The 21,407-nt window shown below is 45.6% G+C and overlaps 1 protein-coding gene across 1 annotated transcript in view; it reads left to right on the forward strand.

Moving 5' to 3' along the window:
• The window catches only part of ERMARD (ER membrane associated RNA degradation), an 83,278-nt gene that overhangs the window by 56,677 nt on the left and 5,194 nt on the right, over positions 1–21,407 (forward strand). Inside the window, exons 14-16 of the mRNA XM_060241331.1 lie at positions 15,166–15,239; positions 16,196–16,321; positions 16,739–16,948. Of these exons, the coding sequence (XP_060097314.1) occupies positions 15,166–15,239; positions 16,196–16,321; positions 16,739–16,948 (410 nt within the window). The remainder of the gene's footprint in view (positions 1–15,165; positions 15,240–16,195; positions 16,322–16,738; positions 16,949–21,407) is intronic.

A 21,407-nucleotide genomic window follows, 5' to 3' on the forward strand; every position in this document is an offset into this window, starting at 1 on the left:
AGTTGATTATTGCTGATTGATTAGGAGTGGCTGTGTTCCCCAACCTCTTTGCATTATTAAGCTGCGCCTTGCCAGAGACACGAGCTGAAGGGCAAAAGCTAAAGGGCTCTTGGCCTGGGGGCTCTGTAAGAACCAGGAACCCAGATTCCTTATGTTCCCAATAAGGTAAGTAGAAGGAGAGCCACATAAACAAACAGGATTTAAAAGGGGACTGTATATTTTTGAAAAAAGCTATCATTAAGGTAGAATGCCAGCAGGGGGGTGGGGGCTTTCCATTGTTTTGCACTGAGTGTCACATGTATGACTATCTGCCCACAGGACAGAAGTCTTGGGTGTGAGCTTGATGCAAGGAGCTCCTGGTCCTCAGGGAATGAGTTCGTACCCTTGAGGCCGAGGTGACTGACCTGGAGAAGCAGAGACAGTCAGGCACTCAGGGAAGATTCTCGGTATTAGATGAGCCCCACTCTGAACGTGGCAGCCTCATTGCTGCCAGGGAACATGAGGGTTGAGAGGGAACAGGGCATCGTGCTGAGGATAAGGGGAATGCGCCCTCAGTAGGGACCTCTTCTTCAGTTGGTGAGTGGGTATCCTTTCGCGCCAAGGAACCATCCATGGGCAGGGAGAGAGGGGGGTCTTGGTAGTTGTGATTCGATCCTTAGGCAAGTAGACAGCTGGGTGGCAAAACCGTGTATGGTGACTTACCTGCCTGGTGCGAAGGTAGCGGACATTATGTGTGTTGTAGATAGACTGATAGACAGTGCAGGGGAGGAGCCAGTGGTAGTGGTGCATGTTGGCACCAACAATGTGGGGAAATGCAGTCGTGAGGTCCTGGAGGAAAAATTTAGGCTGCTAGGCAGGAAACGTCAGGCCAGGACCTCCAAGGTAGCCTTCTCAGAAGTGCTACCTGTTCCACATGCAGGGCAGGAGAGACAGGCACAAATTAGAAGTCTCAATGTGTGGCTGAGACGATGGTGTAAGGAGGAAGGGTTTAAGTTTGTTAGGCATTGGAATGCTTTCTGGAACAAGCTGAAGCTGTACAAAAGGGACGGTCTCCACTTGTCCCCAGATGGAACCAGGCTGCTGGTGCTTAAATTCAAAAAGGTGGAAGAGCAGTTTTTAAACTAAATCTTGGGGGAAAGCCGACAGGAGTTGAAATGCCTCTGGTTCAGCAGGACTCATCTCAAAGAGATGAAGGGCTAGCTGTTACTTTTCTACCGGGTAATGGATCAGAGTTGTCCATTGAGATGGTGACAAACAGTATGGGCTGCCTGCCAAAGTCTCGAGGCAGCAGGAGGAAGGTTGCGGGCCTTTGCCTGGGAAATTATAGATGTTTGTATACAAATGCTAGAAGTGTTCGAAGTAAAATTGGTGAGTTGGATTGTTTAGTGTTGGGGGAAAATATAGACATTGTGGGAATTTCAGAAACTTGGTGGAATGAGGAGAATCAGTGTTACACGGTGATTCCTGGATATAAGTTATATCGGAAGGATAGGGAGGGAAGGGTTGGAGGTGGGGTGGCTCTGTATGTCAGAGAGGGTATACAGTCTGGTAAAACTGATGTCAAAGAATTCAATTCCCTTCTAGAAATACTTTGGGTAGAAATAGAGGGCCCAAAAAGAAATTTAACTATGGGAGTTTATCGCCCACCAAATCAAAAGATAGAGGATGATTATAATATGATGGAAGGATTAAAGATAGTGTCTAAACATAAAAACAGTGTCGTAATAGGTGATTTTAACTACCCGCAGTTTGATTGGGTCAATATGTGTTCAGGTCGAGAGAAAGAGATTGAGTTTCTAGATGCTCTCAATGACTGTGCTATGGAGCAGATGGTCACAGAACCTACCAGGGGTGGGGCGATCCTGGATTTGATCCTAAGTAATGCCCAAGACTTGGTGAGAAATGTAAAAGTGATCGCACCGCTTGGGACCGTAGCGTATTGATTTCACCATTTGAATAAATAGGGAGTTGTCCCAAAAGACCAGCACAACCATGTTTAAAAGGGGTAAATTCTCTGAGATGAGTAGGCATGTGAAGAGGAAACTGAAAGGAAAGGTAAATACAGTCAAAACCCTTGGGGAAGCTTAGAGGCTATTTAAAACTACAATCCTAGAAGCTCAGATAAAATATATACCACAAGTTAGGAAAGGCACAAATAGGTATAAGAGAAGGCCTACATGGTTAACAAACAAAGTAATGGAAGCTGTAAAAGATAAGGACTCCCTTAAGCGGTGGAAAGCTAGTCCAAGTGAGATTAATAAAAGGGAACACAGGCTGTGGCAAATCAAATGCAAGACTGTGATCAGGCAGGCAAAAACGGACTATGAGGAGCATATTGCAAAAAACATAAAGACCAACAATAAAAATTTCTTAAAATATATTAGAAGCAGGAAACCAGCCAGGAAGGCAGTGGGGCCCTTGGATGACCAAGGGGTCAAAAGATTACTGAAGGAGGATAGGGAAATGGAGAAGCTGAATGAATTTTTTGCCTCCGTCTTCACTGTGGAAGATGAAAAGTGTTTGCCCGCTCCAGAACTGCTAATTTTGGAAGGGGTGTTGAAAGACCTGAGTCAGATTGAGGTGACAAGAGAGGAGGTCCTACAACTGATAGACGAATTAAAAACTAATAAGTCAACAGGTCTGGATGGCATACATCCAAGAGTTCTGAAAGAACTCAAAGTTGACAAAAATATGTAATCTTTCATTGAAATCTGCCTCCGTTCCTGAAGACTGGAAGGTAGCAAATGTCACCCCATCTTTAAAAAGGGTTCCAGAGGAGATCTGGGAAATTACAGCCAGTCAGCCTGACTTTAATACCGGGAAAGTTGGTAGAAATCATTATCAAGAACAGAATGAGTAGGCACATTGATGAACACAAGTTATTGAGTTAGATTCAGCATTGCTTCTGTAAGGGAAGATCTTGCCTCACTAACCTGTTACAGTTCTTTGAGGGAGTGAACAAGCATGTGGACAAAGGGGACCCAATAGATGTTGTTTACCTTGACTTCCAGAAAGCTTTTGATAAAGTTCCTTAGTAAGCTCCTTAGTAAGCTTAAAAGTCATGGAGTAAAAGGACAGGTCCTCTTATGGATCAAAAACTGGCTAATTAATAGGAAGCAGAGAGTGAGTATAAATGGGCAGTCTTCGCAGTGGAAGACGGTAAGCAGTGGGGTGCCGCAGGGCTTAGTACTGGGTCCCATGCGCTTTAACTTGTTCATTAATGATCTGGAGTTGGAAGTAAGCAGTGAAGTGGCCAAGTTTGCAGATGACACTAAATTGTTCAGGGTGGTGAGAACCAGAGAGGATTGTGAGGCACTCCAAAGGGATCTGTTGAGGCTGGGTGAGTGAGCATTAATGTGGCAGATGAGGTTCAATGTGGCCAAGTGCAAAGTAATGCGCATTGGGGCCAAGAATCCCAGCTACAAATACAAGTTGATGGGTTGTGAACTGGCAGAGACTGACCAAGAGAGAGATCTTGGGGTCGTGGTAGATAACTCACTGAAAATGTCAAGACAGTGTGCGATTGCAATAAAAAAGGCCAACGCCATGCTGGGAATTATTAGGAAGCGAATTGAAAACAAATCAGCCAGTATCGTAATGCCCCTGTATAAATCGATGGTACAGTCTCATTTGGAGTACTGTGTGTAATTCTGGCCACCGCACCTCAAAAAGGATACTATAGCATTGGAAAAAGTGCAGAAAAGGGCAACTAGAATGATTAAAGGTTTGGAACACTTTCGCTATGAAGAAAGGTTAAAACGCTTGGGGCTATTTTAGCTTGGAGAAAAGTCGACTGCAGGGTGACATGGTAGAGGTTTACAAGATTATGCATGGGATGGAGAAGGTAGAGAAAGAAGTCCTTTTTTCTCTTTCACACAATATAAGAACTCAGCATTCAATGAAATTGCTGAGCAGTCAGGTTAAAACGGATAAAAGGGAAGTACTTCTTCACCCCAAGGGTGATTAACATGTGGAATTCAATGCCACAGGAGGTGGTGATGGCTACAAGCATAGCCAGTTGCAAGAGGGGATTGGATAAAATATGGAGCAGAGTTCCATCAGTGGCTATTAGCCACATTTTTGTGTGTTTGTGTGTGTGTGTATATATTGGCCACTGTGTGACATAGAGTGTTGGACTGGATGGGCCATTGGCCTGATCCAACATGGCTTCTCTTATGTTCTTATGCCCTCAATTTGTAATGCTCTCCCTTGACCATCGCACCTTTAATATTAGAATCTTCTCTTATTTGTTTGTTCAAAATCTCCAAACATAAGATAAAGTGGTGGCAGTGGACAGCTTTGTCTTGTATCCTTCTGGATAGTAATTGATTCTGTTAATTCACCATTCACCATCACTGTCAAGTCTGATGTTTCAATAACGAGACCTTTGTTGATAAAAGTTTCTAGTTTATTGTAACATGTTGTTAGACTATAGAACGAAATTGAAAGACTGGCAAGTATACAATCAGAGCAAACATTTAAGGTATACATCAAAGGAGTTCTTGAGGGAGGGGTACTCTATGCAGGGCACATTCACACCTAGATGTTACTATTTCGTTCCCAGGCCTGGGTCGTCCTTGAGCGTCTTCTTGGCACCAGGCCCCACTGAGAAGGCTCTGTAATCTTGTTCCCATATTCTCGTTTCAAAGCAAGGCTACATAACAAAGGGCAGGAGGGGGGTGAGGAGAGTTCGAGCTAGCAGCATTGGCATACAGTGTGGTTTTACCCAGGATCCTTTTCCTGAACCAAAGAAATGGCTTAACTACACACAGAGACTACAGCAGACTTGACAATCACTTTGGCACTTTGAGATGAATATATTGACTGTATAATTTTCAAAAAGTTTTCACCACATTCCATGCCTCTTAATTGTTGTATCATAAATTGCCATCGGACGTTTTCAAAAGCTTTCCCTGCATCTAAGCAAACTAAGGCTTGCTGCTTCTCTGGATGACTTTCGTAATACTCCAGTATATTGCATATAGTCCTAATATTATCTTTCAGATATCTTCCTGGCAAGAATCGTGCTTGATCCTGGTGTATAATAGCCAACAAAATCTTCAAGCGTTGTGCCAGGATAGAAGCAAAAATCTTATAATTTGCATTCAAGAGTGAAATTGGTCTAAAATTCTTTACATCTTTCAAGTCTGTACCTTCCTTGGGGATTAAAGATATTGTGGCTTCTTGCCATGTCCATGGAATTTCGGCTTCTCTCTGAATAGTTTCTATCAAATGTTTAAATGAAACCAATAGACAATCTTCAAAAGCTTTGTAGAATTCTGCTAGTAAGCCATCTGGACCAGGTGATTTACCATTTTTTTTTGAGAAGCTATCACTTCACATACTTCTCTTATTATTGGTTCATTTAAAATTTTCCATTGCTCATCTGTAAGTTTATTAAGATTATTTTGTTTAAGATAGTCTTCTACGCCTTCCTTTGCCACTTTTTTATTTTCATATAGCTTTTTGTAAAATTGTTCCACAATTTGAAGTATCTCCCGATCTTCTTCGTGGTCTCTGTGCTTCACACTCATGGGATAGTGCGCCTGCGCCGATCCCCGAATCGGTATATGCAAAAGCCCGGGATTTTTTCGCGCCAGGCGCCAGCAGGCATGCGCAAGCGACCCACTGCGCATGCCCACCGGCGCCCGCGCGGCAATCCCGCCAGTTCCTTTCTGACCGCTGCGCTAGGGAGGTTCCCTTTCTGATTCTCCGGTCGGTGAGAGCGATCTTTTTCTCTCTTTCAGCCCGTTTTGGATTTGTATATAGTTAGTTAGCCAGTTATTAGTGTTAGTTAGTGTTAGAAAAAAAAAAAAAAAAAAAAGAAGAAGCGTTTTTGCTTTTAGTCCGGCGGATCGCCCTTTGGGGTGGTCCGCTTCCGTTTTTGACCTCCCTTTCTCTCAGACGTTTCTGAGTAAAAGGAAAAAGCTTTTCCCGCGCGACCGCTTATGGAAAGTCGCTGGGGGTTTTTTAAGCGCTGCCAGGCTTGTGGGAGGAAGATTGCCCCCCCCGACGGACATTCCTTGTGCCTACTGTGTTTGGGGGAGGCGCACAGAGTCGAGTCGTGCCCGCATTGCCTTCGGTTCTCGAAACAGACCAGGAAGAACCGAGCGGCTCGGCTATCGGCAGCGCTTACCGAATCGGCGCTTCGACCCCATCGACCGATGGAGGGTTCGGCACCGAAGTCGACCGACAACCCGGCACAGGAGCTTGCATCGGCCGATGCTGCTCCGATTCTGACCTTGGAATCGCCGGAAGAGCGTGGCTCCACGAAGCGTCCCCACGAGGGTTCGGTGGATACGCCCGCTAAAAAACGCCGAGAGGACTCGGGGACCCGAGATCCGAAAAAGGCGAAATCGAAGAAGAAGCACAAGCGACCCCGCACTCCTTCTCCGTCGGAGGGCGCATCGGCATCGGCAAAACCGCCGAAATCGATTCGGGTTTCCCCGCGCAGGAGCCCAGCAGCCCAACAACGCCTGTCGGCGTCGGAGCAGGAACCGGAAATTGACCTTACCCAACGGTCTTCATCCTCAGGCTCGCGGCGTCGGTCGAGCAGCGGATCGACGTCGGGGGTGGACGCTTCGGCACCGGTCATAGACCCGCCCTTCAAGCCCCGACCCCGGCGGGACCTAGCCTACACCCCGCAACGCTTCCCGATACCACCATGGGAGCAACGGCGGTGGCAACCTCCCTACTCCCGATACGAATCCTGTCGGTGGTACCCGGAGGACTACCAAGACTGGGAACAAGCTTCGGTGTTTTCTGCGACGTCGAGGGTCTCGCATCACTCCCGGAAGGCGTCGGCGTCGGTGTCGGTCCCCCCGGATCGACAGCTAGTCCCGGTCGAAGCTCCCCCGAGACTTTCGTCGGTGCAACTCCAACCGCGAGAGTCGACACCGAGGCTCTCCGAGCATTCCGCCCAGCGTGACTCCTCGTCATCGGAGTCGGACAGTGAGATCCCTGATCTGGAGCCTTCGCCTGGTTCCAACACGGCGGAGGATCTCCCGATCTCGCCGTCGGAAGACCTGAAATCCTATGGCGACCTTGTGAGGCGCATCGCTTCCACCCTTAAACTGCCTGTGATCCAACCGGAACCCGTAGTGGACGACAACGTGTTCGACATAATGCAGAGGAACACGTCCACTGCGGTGGCCCTTCCGGTCACCAAGGTGATTCTGCAGGCCATCAAAGAATCGTGGAACAAGCCTTCCTCCACACCTGTCTCCTCTAAACGCCTGGACCACATGTACAGGGTTCAGGAAGCAGGTGCTGAGTTTCTATTCACCCACCCACGTCCGAATTCCGTGGTCGTCTCCTCCTCCTCGAAGGCAAGGAAGGTGCACTCCTCCCCACCGGACAAGGAGGGCAGGAAGATCGATGGGATGGGCCGCAAGGTCTATTCAGCGGGGGCACTTGGCATCAAGGTATCCAACTATGCAGCCTGCATGGCCAGGTACCAGTATGCTGTGTGGGAACAGCTTTCCCCCTTCCTCTCTTCACTAAGTGAGGACAAGAAGACGGCGGCAATGAAATTACAAAGGGAAGGTCTCGCTGTAGCCAGACAGCAGCTGGCTGCAGCGAAACATATGGTGGAAGCTTCAGCCAAAGCCATCACATCGGCAGTTTGCATCAGGCGACACTCCTGGCTCAGGTCAACGGCACTGCACCAAGACACCAAGACCTTTATCGAGGACTTACCCTTCGAGGGTGAGGGGCTCTTCAGCACTACGACCGACGCGGCGCTGCAAGAGTTTGATAAGAGCGTCAAGACATCCAGGAACTTGGGGGTCCAGCCTTCCTCTAAGTCTCCGAAGTCGAAACAATGGTCCAAACCCTGGACCAAGAAGCCCTATCAGAAGTTCTCCCCTGAGCAGTGGCGTCCTCGCTCGCAGCAACCTGAACGACCGCCCTACTCCGGCAACGGTAGAAACCGTTATGGGGGCCAGCCTTCTAATAAATCTAAGGGGGCTCGGCCACAGAAGCAGGGGGTTTGACTTCCCGCAAGCACGCGTCATCGCCCCCACTGTCGACCATTCCATTCGCCTACGCCCTTTCCTGCCTGCCTGGGAGTTAATCTCCACAGACAGGTGGGCTCTGTCCATTATACGAGAGGGCTACAAGATAGAGTTTATCCAGACCCCAAACCAGTCCGTGGTAGTTACCACTCCCCCTTCCCCACCTCTGCTGGCGGAGGTGAGCAACCTCCTACAGAAACAAGCCATAGAAGTTGTTCCACCGGAGGCCAGGTTGGGAGGCTTCTACTCCCGCTACTTTCTGGTCCCCAAGAGGGACGGGGGCCTACGGCCTATCATGGACTTGCGGGGTCTGAACAAATTCATTCTATATCAGAAATTCAGAATGGCTACACTGCAAACAATCCTGCCCCTCATCAACCAAGGGGATTGGATGGCGACCCTGGACCTCAGGGATGCTTACTTTCATGTCAGCATCCATCCTGCGTTCAGGCGTTTCCTGCGGTTTGCAGTGGGTGCTCGTCACTTCCAATTCAGGGCCCTGCCGTTTGGACTGTCTACTGCTCCTCGGGTGTTCACGAAGCTGATGAGTGTGGTGGCTGCTCACCTTCGTCTTCAGGGAGTCGTTGTTTTTCCGTACATCGACGACTGGCTTCTCGTGGCAAGGTCGAGGGAGAGTCTAACATCTCATATCGCCATCACTCTGCGCCTTCTCGGCACCCTGGGGTTGCAGGTCAACGTGGAGAAGTCTCATCTCACCCCGTCAAAGACAGTTCAATTCATAGGGGCTCTGTTGGACACAGATCAGCACAGAGCTTTTCTTCCCGCTCAGAGAGCAAAGGACATCATGACCCTAGTACAGCTTCTCCAAAGACGACAGTGGGGCACAGCACAGCAGATCCAGCGGATGCTGGGACTGATGGCTGCGACGACGAGCGTGCTGCGTTTTGCAAGACTGCACATGAGGGGCTTACAACTATGGTTCTTGCGCCATTTTCGCCCTCTCAGAGACTCACCTCGGAAGAGGTTTACCATCCCATCCGAGGCTCTTCAATCCCTGCAATGGTGGGGGTCGGAGGGCAACATCTGCCAAGGGGCTCCCTTTCATCTGCCAACCCCTTCCGTGACTATCGCCACCGATGCTTCCATGTGGGGGTGGGGAGCTCATCTGGAGAACTTATGTGTGGGGGGCAAGTGGCCACTGAAACTCAACCGGTACCACATAAACTACCTGGAACTGCTGGCGGTCCACTTTGCTCTTCGTTCCTTCCGCCCTTTGTTAGCGGGGAAGATAGTGGCATTACTGACGGACAACACCACTGCCATGTGTTATATAAACAGGCAGGGAGGGACAGTGTCTCACAGGCTGTGCTCACTGGCATTAGATCTCTGGAGGGAGTGCCTCCAGTGGGGCATTTTTGTGAAGGCTACGCATCTGCCTGGGGTCCTCAATGTACGGGCAGACTCGCTCAGCAGGGGCGCAGCGTCCCCACACGAATGGGAACTGCAGTGGAAGTTCCTGGAACCGGTGTTCCAACTTTGGGGCTACCCGCAGTTAGACGTCTTCGCCACAGCGCGGAACAAGAAGTGCCCATTGTTTTGTGCCAGAGGGGGTGCGGACCCAGCTTCCCTGGGGGACGGACTCCTTTTCCGGTGGGAGGGCTGGTTCCTGTACATGTTCCCACCCTTACCCCTGTTGACGAGAGTGGTCCACAAGTTAGTGCAGGAGAGGCCACGATGCATTCTGGTGACCCCGTGGTGGCCCCGTCAGAGCTGGTTCCCGATTCTGCTCCAGCAGTCGGAGGGGGTCTTTTACCAGTTTCCGGCGGAACCGGACCTGTTGTCGGCCCAGGGCGGACACGTACTCCATCACAACGTGCCACACCTGAAGCTGACAGCGTGGTTCATCGATCACTAGACTTTTCCACCAGAGTTCAACATGTGCTCCAGAGTAGCAGGAAACCTTCCACCCGTGCCTCTTACGAGAGGAAGTGGAAGAAGTTCAGTGACTTCGTGGCTGGCTCTCCTGTGCCAACCAACTCGGTTGGGCTCCCAAAAATTTTTGAGTTTCTTTTGTCCTTGATCGATGAGGGGTTAGTTTTCTCCTCCGTCAAGGTTTATTTGGCAGCTATTTCTGCCTTCCATGTCTCGGTTGAGGGTCACTCTGTTTTTGCGCACCCACATTCCAAGAGGTTTTTAAAGGGGCTCTTCCGGCTTCATCCCCCCTCGAGATCCCCTCCACAGTTGTGGGACCTGACTTTAGTTTTGGACAAGCTAACTCGCCGTCCCTTTGAACCCATGGCTACATGCTCCCTGCAGCTTTTGTCATGGAAGACTGCGTTTTTAGTGGCCATCACTTCAGCACGCCGTGCGGGGGAGCTCACAGCGATGCGGTGTGACTACCCATACCTTGCCTTTAGGGAGGCCGGAGTTTCTTTGGCCCCGGACATTACATTTCTCCCGAAAGTGGTTTCCCAGTTTCACCTTAACTTAGAGGTTTGGTTACCCACGTTTTACCCTAGCCCTTCCTCGGACGAGGAACGGAGGCTACATGCACTGGACGTTAAGCGTGCCCTCCTGTTTTATTTAAACCGTTCAAGGGGTTTTCGTAAAGATAACCAGCTTTTTGTCTCCTACTCTGCCCCTAAGTTAGGGTCCAAGATTTCGTCTCAGAGACTTTCCAAGTGGCTTACTGAGACGATCAAACTTTGTTATCTGTTGGCTAAAAAGCCTTTACCTGGACCTGTGCGTGGACACTCCACTAGGGCGATGGCTACGTCGGTGGCATTCCTGAAAGGCGTGTCCCTCTCCGATGTCTGCAAGGCGGCTACCTGGTCTTCTCCGCATGCCTTCATGAAGCATTACGCGCTGGACGTGCATGCTCAGCAGAGGACTCGGTTGGGAGCTGCGGTGCTACAGGCTGTGTCTTCAGGCTGACCGTCTTCCCGCCTCCAGGTATGCTTTGCTTGCTAATCTCCCATGAGTGTGAAGCACAGAGACCACGAAGAAGATAGACAGGTTGCTTACCTGTAACTGTAGATCTTCGAGTGGTCATCTGTGCATTCACACTACCCGCCCTCCTTCCCCACTGCTGACGGTCTCTCTCTCTCCAGAAGGGGGCTTTCAGCGGTCAGGGAGGAACTGGCGGGATTGCCGCGCGGGCGCCGGTGGGCATGCGCAGTGGGTCGCTTGCGCATGCCTGCTGGCGCCTGGCGCGAAAAAATCCCGGGCTTTTGCATATACCGATTCGGGGATCGGCGCAGGCGCACTATCCCATGAGTGTGAATGCACAGATGACCACTCGAAGATCTACAGTTACAGGTAAGCAACCTGTCTTTTTTGAAATTTCTCTGTATTATTTCCATCTCTCAATGACGTTATAATTCTCTTCGCATTTTCTTTTTTCAGTCTGTATGCCAGCCATTTCCCAGGTTTATTAGCATGTTCAAAGTAACTTTGTTTTGCATATTTCAATTTTCTCTCTACTTCTCCCACCAATAATAAATTAAGTTGATGTTGTATCTTTTTTATTTTGTCTTGAAATTCTTGTTTTGTTGGTTGTAGTTTCAAATTTTTATCAGCTTGTTCTGCCTGCTTCTTTAGCTTTTGGAAATTCTCAATTATTTCCTTCTTTTTCTTGGCATTGAATCTAATTGCCAGCCCCCTAAAGTATGCTTTAGCTGCATCCCATATCACCTGCATCTTCACCTCCTGAGTTACATTTTGTCTGGGGAAAAAAAAATTCATTTCTTCCTCAGCTTCCTGGAGAAAGTTTTTGTCTTTTAGTATTTGATGCTTAACCTCCAATTCTTTCTTCTTTGCATTCCTTTGAGGTTTATAATTACTGGACTATGATCAGATATCACCCTAGGTTGGATCTCCACTTTCACCAATTCTTTCATCAGGCTTGTAGAAGGCCAGCAAATATCCTTGACCAGGACTGATGACTAGATGAGTAGTATGTAAAATCTCTTGAATCTGGGAATCTCGTCCTCCATGCGTCAACTAGCTCCAGTTCTTCTGCTAGTTTAGAAAAACTTGTTGGCAACTGTGAACCTTTAAATCTAATTTGCCTGTGTGTCTTCCTGTCCAGTTGTCTTATCAAAGACTGCATTAAAGTCTCCAAATATACAATATTCTGTATAATCTAGGCTCGCTAATTTGAGATGCAGGTCCTTAAATTTTTTTTCCTGATGATCATTTGGGACATAAATATTTACTAACAAGATTTTTATGTCCTCCACTGTAATTTCCACCAATAAAGTTTTTCCATCTTCTGATGCAAAGTAGAGCTGCGGATTGAATTTGTCTTTTACATATGTTGCCATGCCTCTCTTCTTCTTGTTCAAATCCGTTGCAGCAAATAAGTTACCAAATTTTTTATTCTTCAACAAATTTTGATTTTTTTGTCAATATATGGGTTTCTTGCAAACAAATAATATCAGCTTCCAATTTTACTAAGTATTTAAAAACTTTCCTTCTCTTCAACGGGGAATTAAGTCCATTCACATTAGTAGAGACTATTGATGCCATTATGAATCTTTCTTATCACTATCCTTTTTATCTTTTTTGATCTGTAATCGAGTTTGGTACTTCTTTGCCTCACTTGAATCTTCTTCCTCTGAGCTTTCTTCTTGGCCATCTTTCTTCCTCCTTCTCTCTTCTTCCTTCCCAAATTTCTCCAGGAAGTTCTCAGCTTTGAAGATTGAGTTAATTCTATGTCTTTTATCTTCAATCATGAACACTAAGCCTTCTGGCATCAACCACGTATAAGGTACTTCTCTTCCTTTCAAAAAATTTGTCACAGTATGATATTCTTTCCTCTTCTGACTGACAGGCCATGGTATCTCTTTCAAGATTCTCACTGTGTTCTCTGCTATTACCACTGGTTTGTCTCTTGTCTGTTTCAGAATGTTGTCTCTGGTTGCTCTTCTAGTAAGTTTCACGTGAATTTGCTCAGTAATTGGTTCCATTTGGTAAAACTCAATGGTACACGCTTAACTTGATCAATCTCCCATCTTTCCCAGAGGCACATACAAAATTTCCGCAAGAGTCTCACTGACCATTTTCTGCAGATCTTCAGACTTGTCTTTTGGAACATTTTGCAGTCTCAACATATAAGCCGCTCTGTCCATTTCTAGCTGAAGAAATCTACTATCATACATCTTTTGATTGATTTCCAACTGTTCAACCTTCTGGGTATTACTCACCACTTGGTCATCTAAGGCTTTCAGTGCCTTGTTAGTTTCTGTTGCTTGCTTTCTGTTTTCTTGAAGGTCTTGTTTAACCTCGGCCATTTGTTCTCCTATATTGTCTACCTTGTCAGTCAGTTGTGAAATGGCTGTTAATAGAATGTTTTGCATTTCTTTCATCTCTTCTTGCATGTTTGCAGCTGTAAATTGAGTTGGGCCTTGAGTGAGGCTGGGCGATGTACCCCTGTTCTCTGTTATCTCTTCTTTTAGGGCCCTCCTTGAACCCTGATGCCATTTCTAATATTAAGTTACTCACAGTATTTGTTCCCCCTCAAATTTAAAAAAAAAGCTTTGAAACAGTTGAAAAAAATTCAAATATTTGCACTCACCATTAACTGTTTATAAGATACCACTTTGTTTTGGAACACTATGATCCAGTTTTTGTCAACTCAGTGCCAGCAGAAAAAAACAGTGTTGTAAATAGATTGTTTGGAGACAAAACTTTCCCCTTAATTCAACAACCTAGGAAACCCAAACAAAAATACTCAAAACTATAAACATTAAAGAATATCAGTTACCATAAAAATGAGTCATAGATGCCAAAAACAACCTCAATAGCAAGAGAGATGAGAGTACACTCACATGAGCAAAGTTATTGTACACTTTAAAATAGTACAGACCAATCCAATCCAGTCCTCAAGGAAAAGGTCCAAAAAGATAATCCACAAGAGATAATCCCAAAAAGAGAAAAATACTCCAAATGCTCCCAAGTCAATGTTGCAAATTATAATCCAAACCAAGATGTCCCATTTGCATATCTTCTTCCCATAGTTCTTTATAGTTTTGTAATTCAAAGGAATCACACACCCCAAGCTACAAATGTACAGCCACTAAAGTTCAAAAAATTTCCAAAAAATAAAGATTACCAAAAAAATGATTAATTGTAATCAGAGTTTAATTAAAGCCATCTTCATCTCGATGATCCATCTATGATCCATAGGCAAAGGTAAAATCCAAAAATGAATCCAATATAGGGTTATAAAGTGTTCTAGATCCAGTCAATATTTTTATAATCCACCAGGAAAGAAAAAAGTCACCCTCTTTTCAAACTTTACAGGCTTCCTCATTGCTCTTTCCAAAATCGGCAACATAATTCCTTCTTGCAAACCAGTATTCAAGCCAGATACCTCTGGCTCTTTAAATCCATAAAATAGGTCACAGATAATAGCACTCAAGATTTCTTTCCAGACTTCTCTCCAGGCTTCCCACTTCTTGAGAAATCCAACACTGCACCAGTATATCACAGTCACTCCTTTAGTTATAGTGTCTTAATAGAATATCTTGTACCTTTGGTTGTTTTTCAAAAACTCGGTTCACTGCCTGCCTCTTAAATAGTATCAAATCTCCATGTGTATCAAACTTTGCAGGGACTTAAATTCAATTAGAAGTTAACTTTGCCCTCTCACAGTCTTTCCAAAGTCTTACAGCAAGAGGAGGTTTAACACATACACCCTTCATCCTTATGAGCTTCCTCCGATCCTCGCACCAGCCTTCACACGTCCAAACTTTATTTTTCCAAGTATTCAGAATAACAAAGAGAACTTACAGTCACCAATACGCTTTCCACTTCTCTTTAATCATGCAGAATTTGAATTAGAAAGAAGAAAAGTACCGGTGTTCAACCAGAGTGCCATTTAAAGTGACGATCAGGACAATGGGGCTCTGCAGCGTCTGCGGGTCCAGGAACCAGCCACCACTGGTGTCTCGGTCCCAGCTGACAAGCTGCTTGCCTGCCAGAATCCTTCCTGGACCCTGGACTCAGGCTTCTCAATCTGGGGAAACCCCCCCCCCCCCCCAATTGACCGATTTAAGATTGACCGAACAGAGCAAATCCTCGGTCAATCTTAACGATGGGTCGCCACGACCAGAAGTCTAATACCTAATTTAATTAATATAAGCTTTTAGTTTGATTTCTGTATACCTTATTTTTCACTTTCTAGGTACTTCAGTGTGTGGAAAGCATTAATTTATGGTCTGATCTTCCTGTAGTGCCAAATGAACAAGAAATGATAGGGTAAGGGCTTGTTATCACCCTTTTGGGTAAGTGGCTCGGTAAGGATTTCAGCAGATTTTAATGATTTATGTAAAATATTTCTAGTGATGGCCATGAGCATAGAGGGCTTTGAACAGGGAGTAGACAGATTATGGAAGAAAAGGCTCCATCAATGGTTACTAGCCCTGGTGAGGGAACCTCACATAATTTTAGACTTTAATTACGAGACATATTGTAGGGTTACTAGTAAGGGGATTAATATAGAGATGTTCTTGAAGGACAAGGAGTTTTATTTGTGTTTATGTGTGTGTATATATATGTGTGTGCGTGTATATAACTGTTTATCCCAACCTATCCATACTGAAGGCTTGGAGAAGATCAAGGAGAGACATTTCCCCACACTCCATGAAAAAACAGCATATCAGAGTCTTTGTAGCTCGGAGCCTACAAAAGTGCAGAGCCTAGAAAAACTTATAGCAGTTCAAAATTCCTGATCTTCAAATCCATCCATTCCAATCCCAGCAGATCACATAATCCTGAGGCTAATGTTTTTAGGAGGGGCAAGACTGGATGTCTCTGAACCTTTATGAGATCACCACAGAAGAAGACAGAATTCATTGGGAAGAGCTGATGATTTGTGATAAGGCCGTTTTGGAATAGGTAGAACAAGCAGAGAAAGCAATGAAAGCTCTTCTAATTTTGTAACTACAGTGGGGCTTGTTTGAAGAGAATGGAAGGAGCAAGCCTGTGCTGACATTTTAAAAAACTCTTTGGAATGTTCTAGGACTTCCACATTGGAAATAGAGAACAACTACAGTAATAACTCATGCAAGGGAAATATATTCAAGGTATTGTGTGATTATAAATACTACAAGGCATTTCAAAAGTTGGTACTATAGAATTGTTATTATCCAAATAAATCCTGCGTACAGTTCTAAAAGCAGCTTTTAATATTTTGGGTTCTTTTTCCCATTAAGATCAGAAGAGGACTCTACAGTGACCCCGTGTATACTTATTGCTGATATTTTCTCTCTATTACAAGTATACTTACCTCAGGATATCAGACTTCCAGATGATTCTGCAAACAATCTTATAACAAAAAAGTATGTCCTATAACATTCCATATGCTCTTTGTTATATCTGAAATAGGTCTGTCTTACATCTTTGTGACTTCTTTTGGGCATTTCTGGAATGAAAGATTTCATTTCTGTTCAATCTTTACAAGAATATCAATGTCTATAGCTAGCTAGCTAGCTGACTGGTACACACACACACAGTTAAGACTAAAGTTGTTTCCTTCCCAACTTTGTTTATATGAACCCAAGGTGGTGTACCTCTAGTCAGGTTGTGATCATCACTTGAAGTAATATAGAAAAAAAAAATCCATTTGCCCCCTTTTATAATAGATAGCTTGTGGCTACCCTAACTTCAAGCTGCTTACAGTACATTCGGTTTAAAAATGCTTAGATTTTGTTTACTGTAATTTAAAGAACACTGAAGAAAGACTTTTTACCTTTCAGGTTAATGATTGAATTCTGCAGCAAGCCTGTTGGCATCCTTTTCTGTCCACGGTCTGTTCTAGAAGTCACCGTGGTGCTTCGTCAAATAGGCATACAGTGCCACCATGTGTCATGTCAAGTAATTTCTACTTGTGAAACCAGATATAAGCAATGGATAAACAAGTCACTGCGATCACGCCAGAGGCACAATTATCTGCGCCTGAGGAGGAGGTGGGAAGTTTTTAAAAACTATTTTTTTAAGAAATGAGAATTAACTTTACCTTGAAACTTATTTTCGTGTAAAGAGTTTGTTAAAGAAATCCCATATACTACATAAAACTATATACACATACATGTATTGATTCACTCTGTGTAATACACCTTTCATTTCTGTTCAAATTTTACAAGATTGAATGTTTTGATTCACTCTGTATAATCCGCCTTGAGTCCCAGTGAGAAAGGTGGACTATAAGTAATGTAAATAAATAAGTAAACCATAGCTCTGTTCTGACTACTGCTTGAAATACCTCCCCAATCTAAGCCTGGAGAACCAACTGTATTCTCTTTACTCAACATTTCATGCCTGTGTGGCTTGGTTTATTCTGTGCTGAAATGTTAACTTCTGTTATGCGGTAAGTTTTGTACCTCAGTTTTTTACAGATGCATAAGTGTCCAATTTTAAGACTTCACTAGAAAAGTAGTGGTTATCTTGAAAGTAGCTTTACTGTCATGGGGTTTAGTTTTGAGGAGGAAGTGTATAAGTGTGCAGTTGTCTAGACATGTATTCAGATTCATTAGAAAATATATTTCAGTGCCCAGTTCCAGTTAAATCAGTCTTTCAACCCAAGTGTCTTGTTATGTATGTAGATAGATATTTTTTCCATGTTTATAAGATTTAAATCATTTTTGTTTTCTTGCCACGTGTTACATATTCACAAACAACTAATTGGAAAATTGCATCTGCCTATTGTTCTGTTTTTAAATAGTTTCCACTTTGTTATTTCTTAAGTTACATAGTTCATTCTATACTTTTCTCATTAATTCTTTAAAATATCTTGCTGCAGTTGCTACTACTTTTATAATATCTAGAAAAATCAGCAGCAGCATCTTTATTGCTATGTAAATTTCATTCCAAAACAGAACACAGCTAAATATTACATGTCAGGTTTTTCCAACATTGCCAGAATTTTAACTGAGAACTGAAAAACTAATGATAGACTTGTTCCATTGTGTAGTTTTCTCTGTTGATTAAAACTTAAAATTATTTATATCACTAGTTCCTGTAGAGCAGTAGTGCAAATGTGCAGCCCGAGAGCCATACAGGCCCCTGGAGAACTCTTAAGAGGACCGTGAGCAACTCCCTGTTGTCTGCTTCCTTCTCCCTCTCTTGCTTCCTTCTGCGTCACAGCTTGCTTTGCCAGGCTTGTTCAGTTTTACAGGAACTACAGAGCAAAGCCTCTGTTTTCTCCATTGGCTGACAAGCACATGAAGCAACTTGTTAACAAAATGCCCAGCCATTTTATGTTTTCTTCTGGGTTTTAGAGTCAAAGCATTGACCATGAGATTTCCTTAATGAACGTCAAAAAATCAAAAGTAGGTTTGCACCTTACAGATACATACCTGAACAGCACTTGAACAGCCTACTCAAGATTGCTACAACACAGACATTGTCTACAGATTTTGATGCAATAATTCAGAACAAGAGGTGTCAGATCTTCTTTGTGGTCTCTGTGCTTCACACTCATGGGATAGAGCGCCTGCGCCAATCCCCAAATCGGTACCTAAAAAGCCCGAGATTTTTCGCACTCGGCACCCAGTGAGCATGCGCAGGAGCCGCAGTGCACATACTCACCAGAGCTAGCGTGAGGATCCTGCCAGTTCCTTCTTGACTGCCGCGTTGAAAGGATTGTTCTTCAGTGCTCCAGTCGGTACTTACAAATTTTTTTCTTGGCTTTCCTCTTCTTGCCCGTTGTTTATTTTTCCTATTTCCTTGTTGTTTTTTTAAAAAAGACTTTTAGTTGGACTTCGCCCTTCGGGGCAATTTTTTCCCCTTCGTTGCCACATTCCTGCTCCCTATGGAAAAACATTGGGGGTTCTTCAAGCGCTGCCTGAAGTGTGGTAGTAAGATTGCACCCCCGGACGGTCACTCCCTCTGCTTGTTGTGCCTGGGCGAGGGACGCCATGTCAACTTGTGCCTGCATTGCTCGAGGTTTTCCAAACAGACATGGAAAAATCAAGCAGCAAGGCTATCGCCGGCTTTAGTCGAATCGGCTCTTCAACCGCCTATAATGGCATTGGGCTCTTTGGCATCGATGGGTGACACAACCCAATCCACGGCCTTGGCATCGATGGGTCCGTCTCCAGTGTCGACAGTTATGCCGACTGAGCGGGATCGGCCTATGAAATGACCCTCTGAAGGGTTAGTGGAGTCCACTTCACCGAAGAAACATTGAGATGACTCTGGGAGCCGGTCGTCCCTTCCAAAAAGCATAAGTCGAAGGACAAGCATAGGAAGGACAGACTTTCCTGCACTCCTTCCTCTTCTAGGGATGCTTCAACAGATTAGGCATCGGCGCAAACTGCTCCACCATTCTTGCATCACCCAGCTGCTGGAGAAGCCCATCGGTATTGGGCAGGCTTGGGTCTCAACTGACCCATTTTTCGGGATCGGAGCAGGAAATCGACCTGACCCAGCAAACTCGTTCTTCCAGGTCAGAGTCACGTTGGCGGAACGACAGCGGTTCGGTCTCTGAGACTGAGGCTTCGGCTCATCTTTGGAGAGAGGCTGAGTCAAGTGCTTCGATTCGCAGGATCCCCCCTCCACCCGTGTGGGAGCAGCGTCAGTGGCCTTGTTCATTTGGACCTTATCCATACCCGTTACCATATCCGTGGCCCATCCAGTCCAACACTCTGCGTCACATAAGAACATAACAGAAGCCCTGTTGGATCAGGCCAGTGGCCCATCCAGTCCAACACTCTGCATCACATAAGAACACGAGCTGCCGGAATGGGACCAATGCTCAGAAGCTTCTCACTTCTCGAAGGTCTCGCATCACTCTTCCACCCGCTGCACACCTTTGATTCCTCCTGAGAGGCGTAAGGAAAGGTCTGGGGACCCGCAGGCTCACCCGTTGGCATCGTTCCTTTCACCCTAGCGTGCTTTGACCCCGCTGTTATCGGAACACTCTGAAAGAAGAGGAGAGGCTTTGACGTCGGACTCTGAGGTCGGTACCGATGATCCAGACAAGGCACAAGCTGAACCTTCTCCAGACTCTCATATTGCAGAGGATCTTCCGATATCCCCTTCGGAGGATCTCAAGTCGTATGGAGACATGGTGAAGCGTATCTCACAATCTCTTTCGCTCTCAGTGGTCCAACCTCATCCGGTCATCGATGATACTGTGTTCAATATCATGCAGCGGGACACATCGACAGCTGTGGCTCTCCCAGTGACCAAAGTCATTCTGCAAGCAGTAAAGGAGCCATGGGCAAAGCCGGCATCCACACCGATTTCCTCGCGATGTTTAAACCATATGTATCGTGTCCAAGAGGCTGGTGCTGAGTTTCTCTTTTCTCACCCCAAACCCAATTCAGTGGTGGTCTCTTCATCTTCAAAGCCTCGCAAGACTCACTCTTCCCCTCCTGATAAAGAGGGCAAGAAGATCGATAATGCTGGTAGACATTTCTACTCGGCAGGAGCCTTGGGAGTAAAAATCTCTAACTATGCTACATGTTTGGCATGCTACCAGTATTCAATTTGGGAACAACTCACACCTCTGCTGTCATCTATGAGTGAGGAGAAGCGGTCTCTGATGAAGAAACTGCAAAGAGAGGGATTTGCTGTGGCTAAACAATAGTTGGCTGCGTCAAAGCACATGGTAGACATCTCTGCCAAGACTCTAACCTCTGCTATTTCCCTACGCCGTCACTCCTGGTTGCATTCAACAGCCCTTCAGCCTGACACTAGGGCTTATGTAGAAGACCTTCCCTTTGAAGGTGAAGGTCTTTTTAGCTCCACTACTGATAGCACCCTACAGGAAATGGACAAAAGTATTATGACCTCGTGGAACCTTGGCGTTCCTATGTCTTTTGGGGCTGGAAAGCCTAAGCAGTGGCACAAACCCTGGCCCAAGAGGCCTTATCACAAATTTCTCCTGATTGATCTTGGAGGCCTCGCTCTTCGCAGACTGAGAGCAGATCTCCTTATAGGGGAAATAATAAGTCTTAAGTTTGCTTCGGCTTCTGCAGCTACCAATAAATCCAAGGAGTCCCACCCCCTGAAGCAGGGCCTTTGACTTTTCTGTCACACACGTCATTGCCCCTACTTCTCCGATCCACCTCCGTCACATCTACCTGCACGGGAGTCCATCTCCACAGACAAATGGGTTCTCTCCATTATAACAGAGGGTTACAAGATAGACTTTGTTCAGCTTCCAACTCAGTCAGTTTTTGTCATCATACCTCCTTCCCCCCCTTTGCTAGAGGAAGTGAGCAATCTCTTGCAGAAACAAGCCATAGAACCGGTCCCTCCAGCGGCCAGAAACAGGGGGTTTTATTCTCGTTATTTTCTGGTCCCCAAACGGGATGGTGGACTGAGACCAATTATGGACCTTCAAAATCTGAGCAAGTTTATCGTGTACCAGAAATTTCGGATGTCTACCCTACAAACAATCCTTCCCCTTATCAGCCA

Source organism: Heteronotia binoei, chromosome 1, assembly GCF_032191835.1.
Source record: "Heteronotia binoei isolate CCM8104 ecotype False Entrance Well chromosome 1, APGP_CSIRO_Hbin_v1, whole genome shotgun sequence".
Lineage (NCBI taxonomy): Eukaryota > Metazoa > Chordata > Lepidosauria > Squamata > Gekkonidae > Heteronotia > Heteronotia binoei.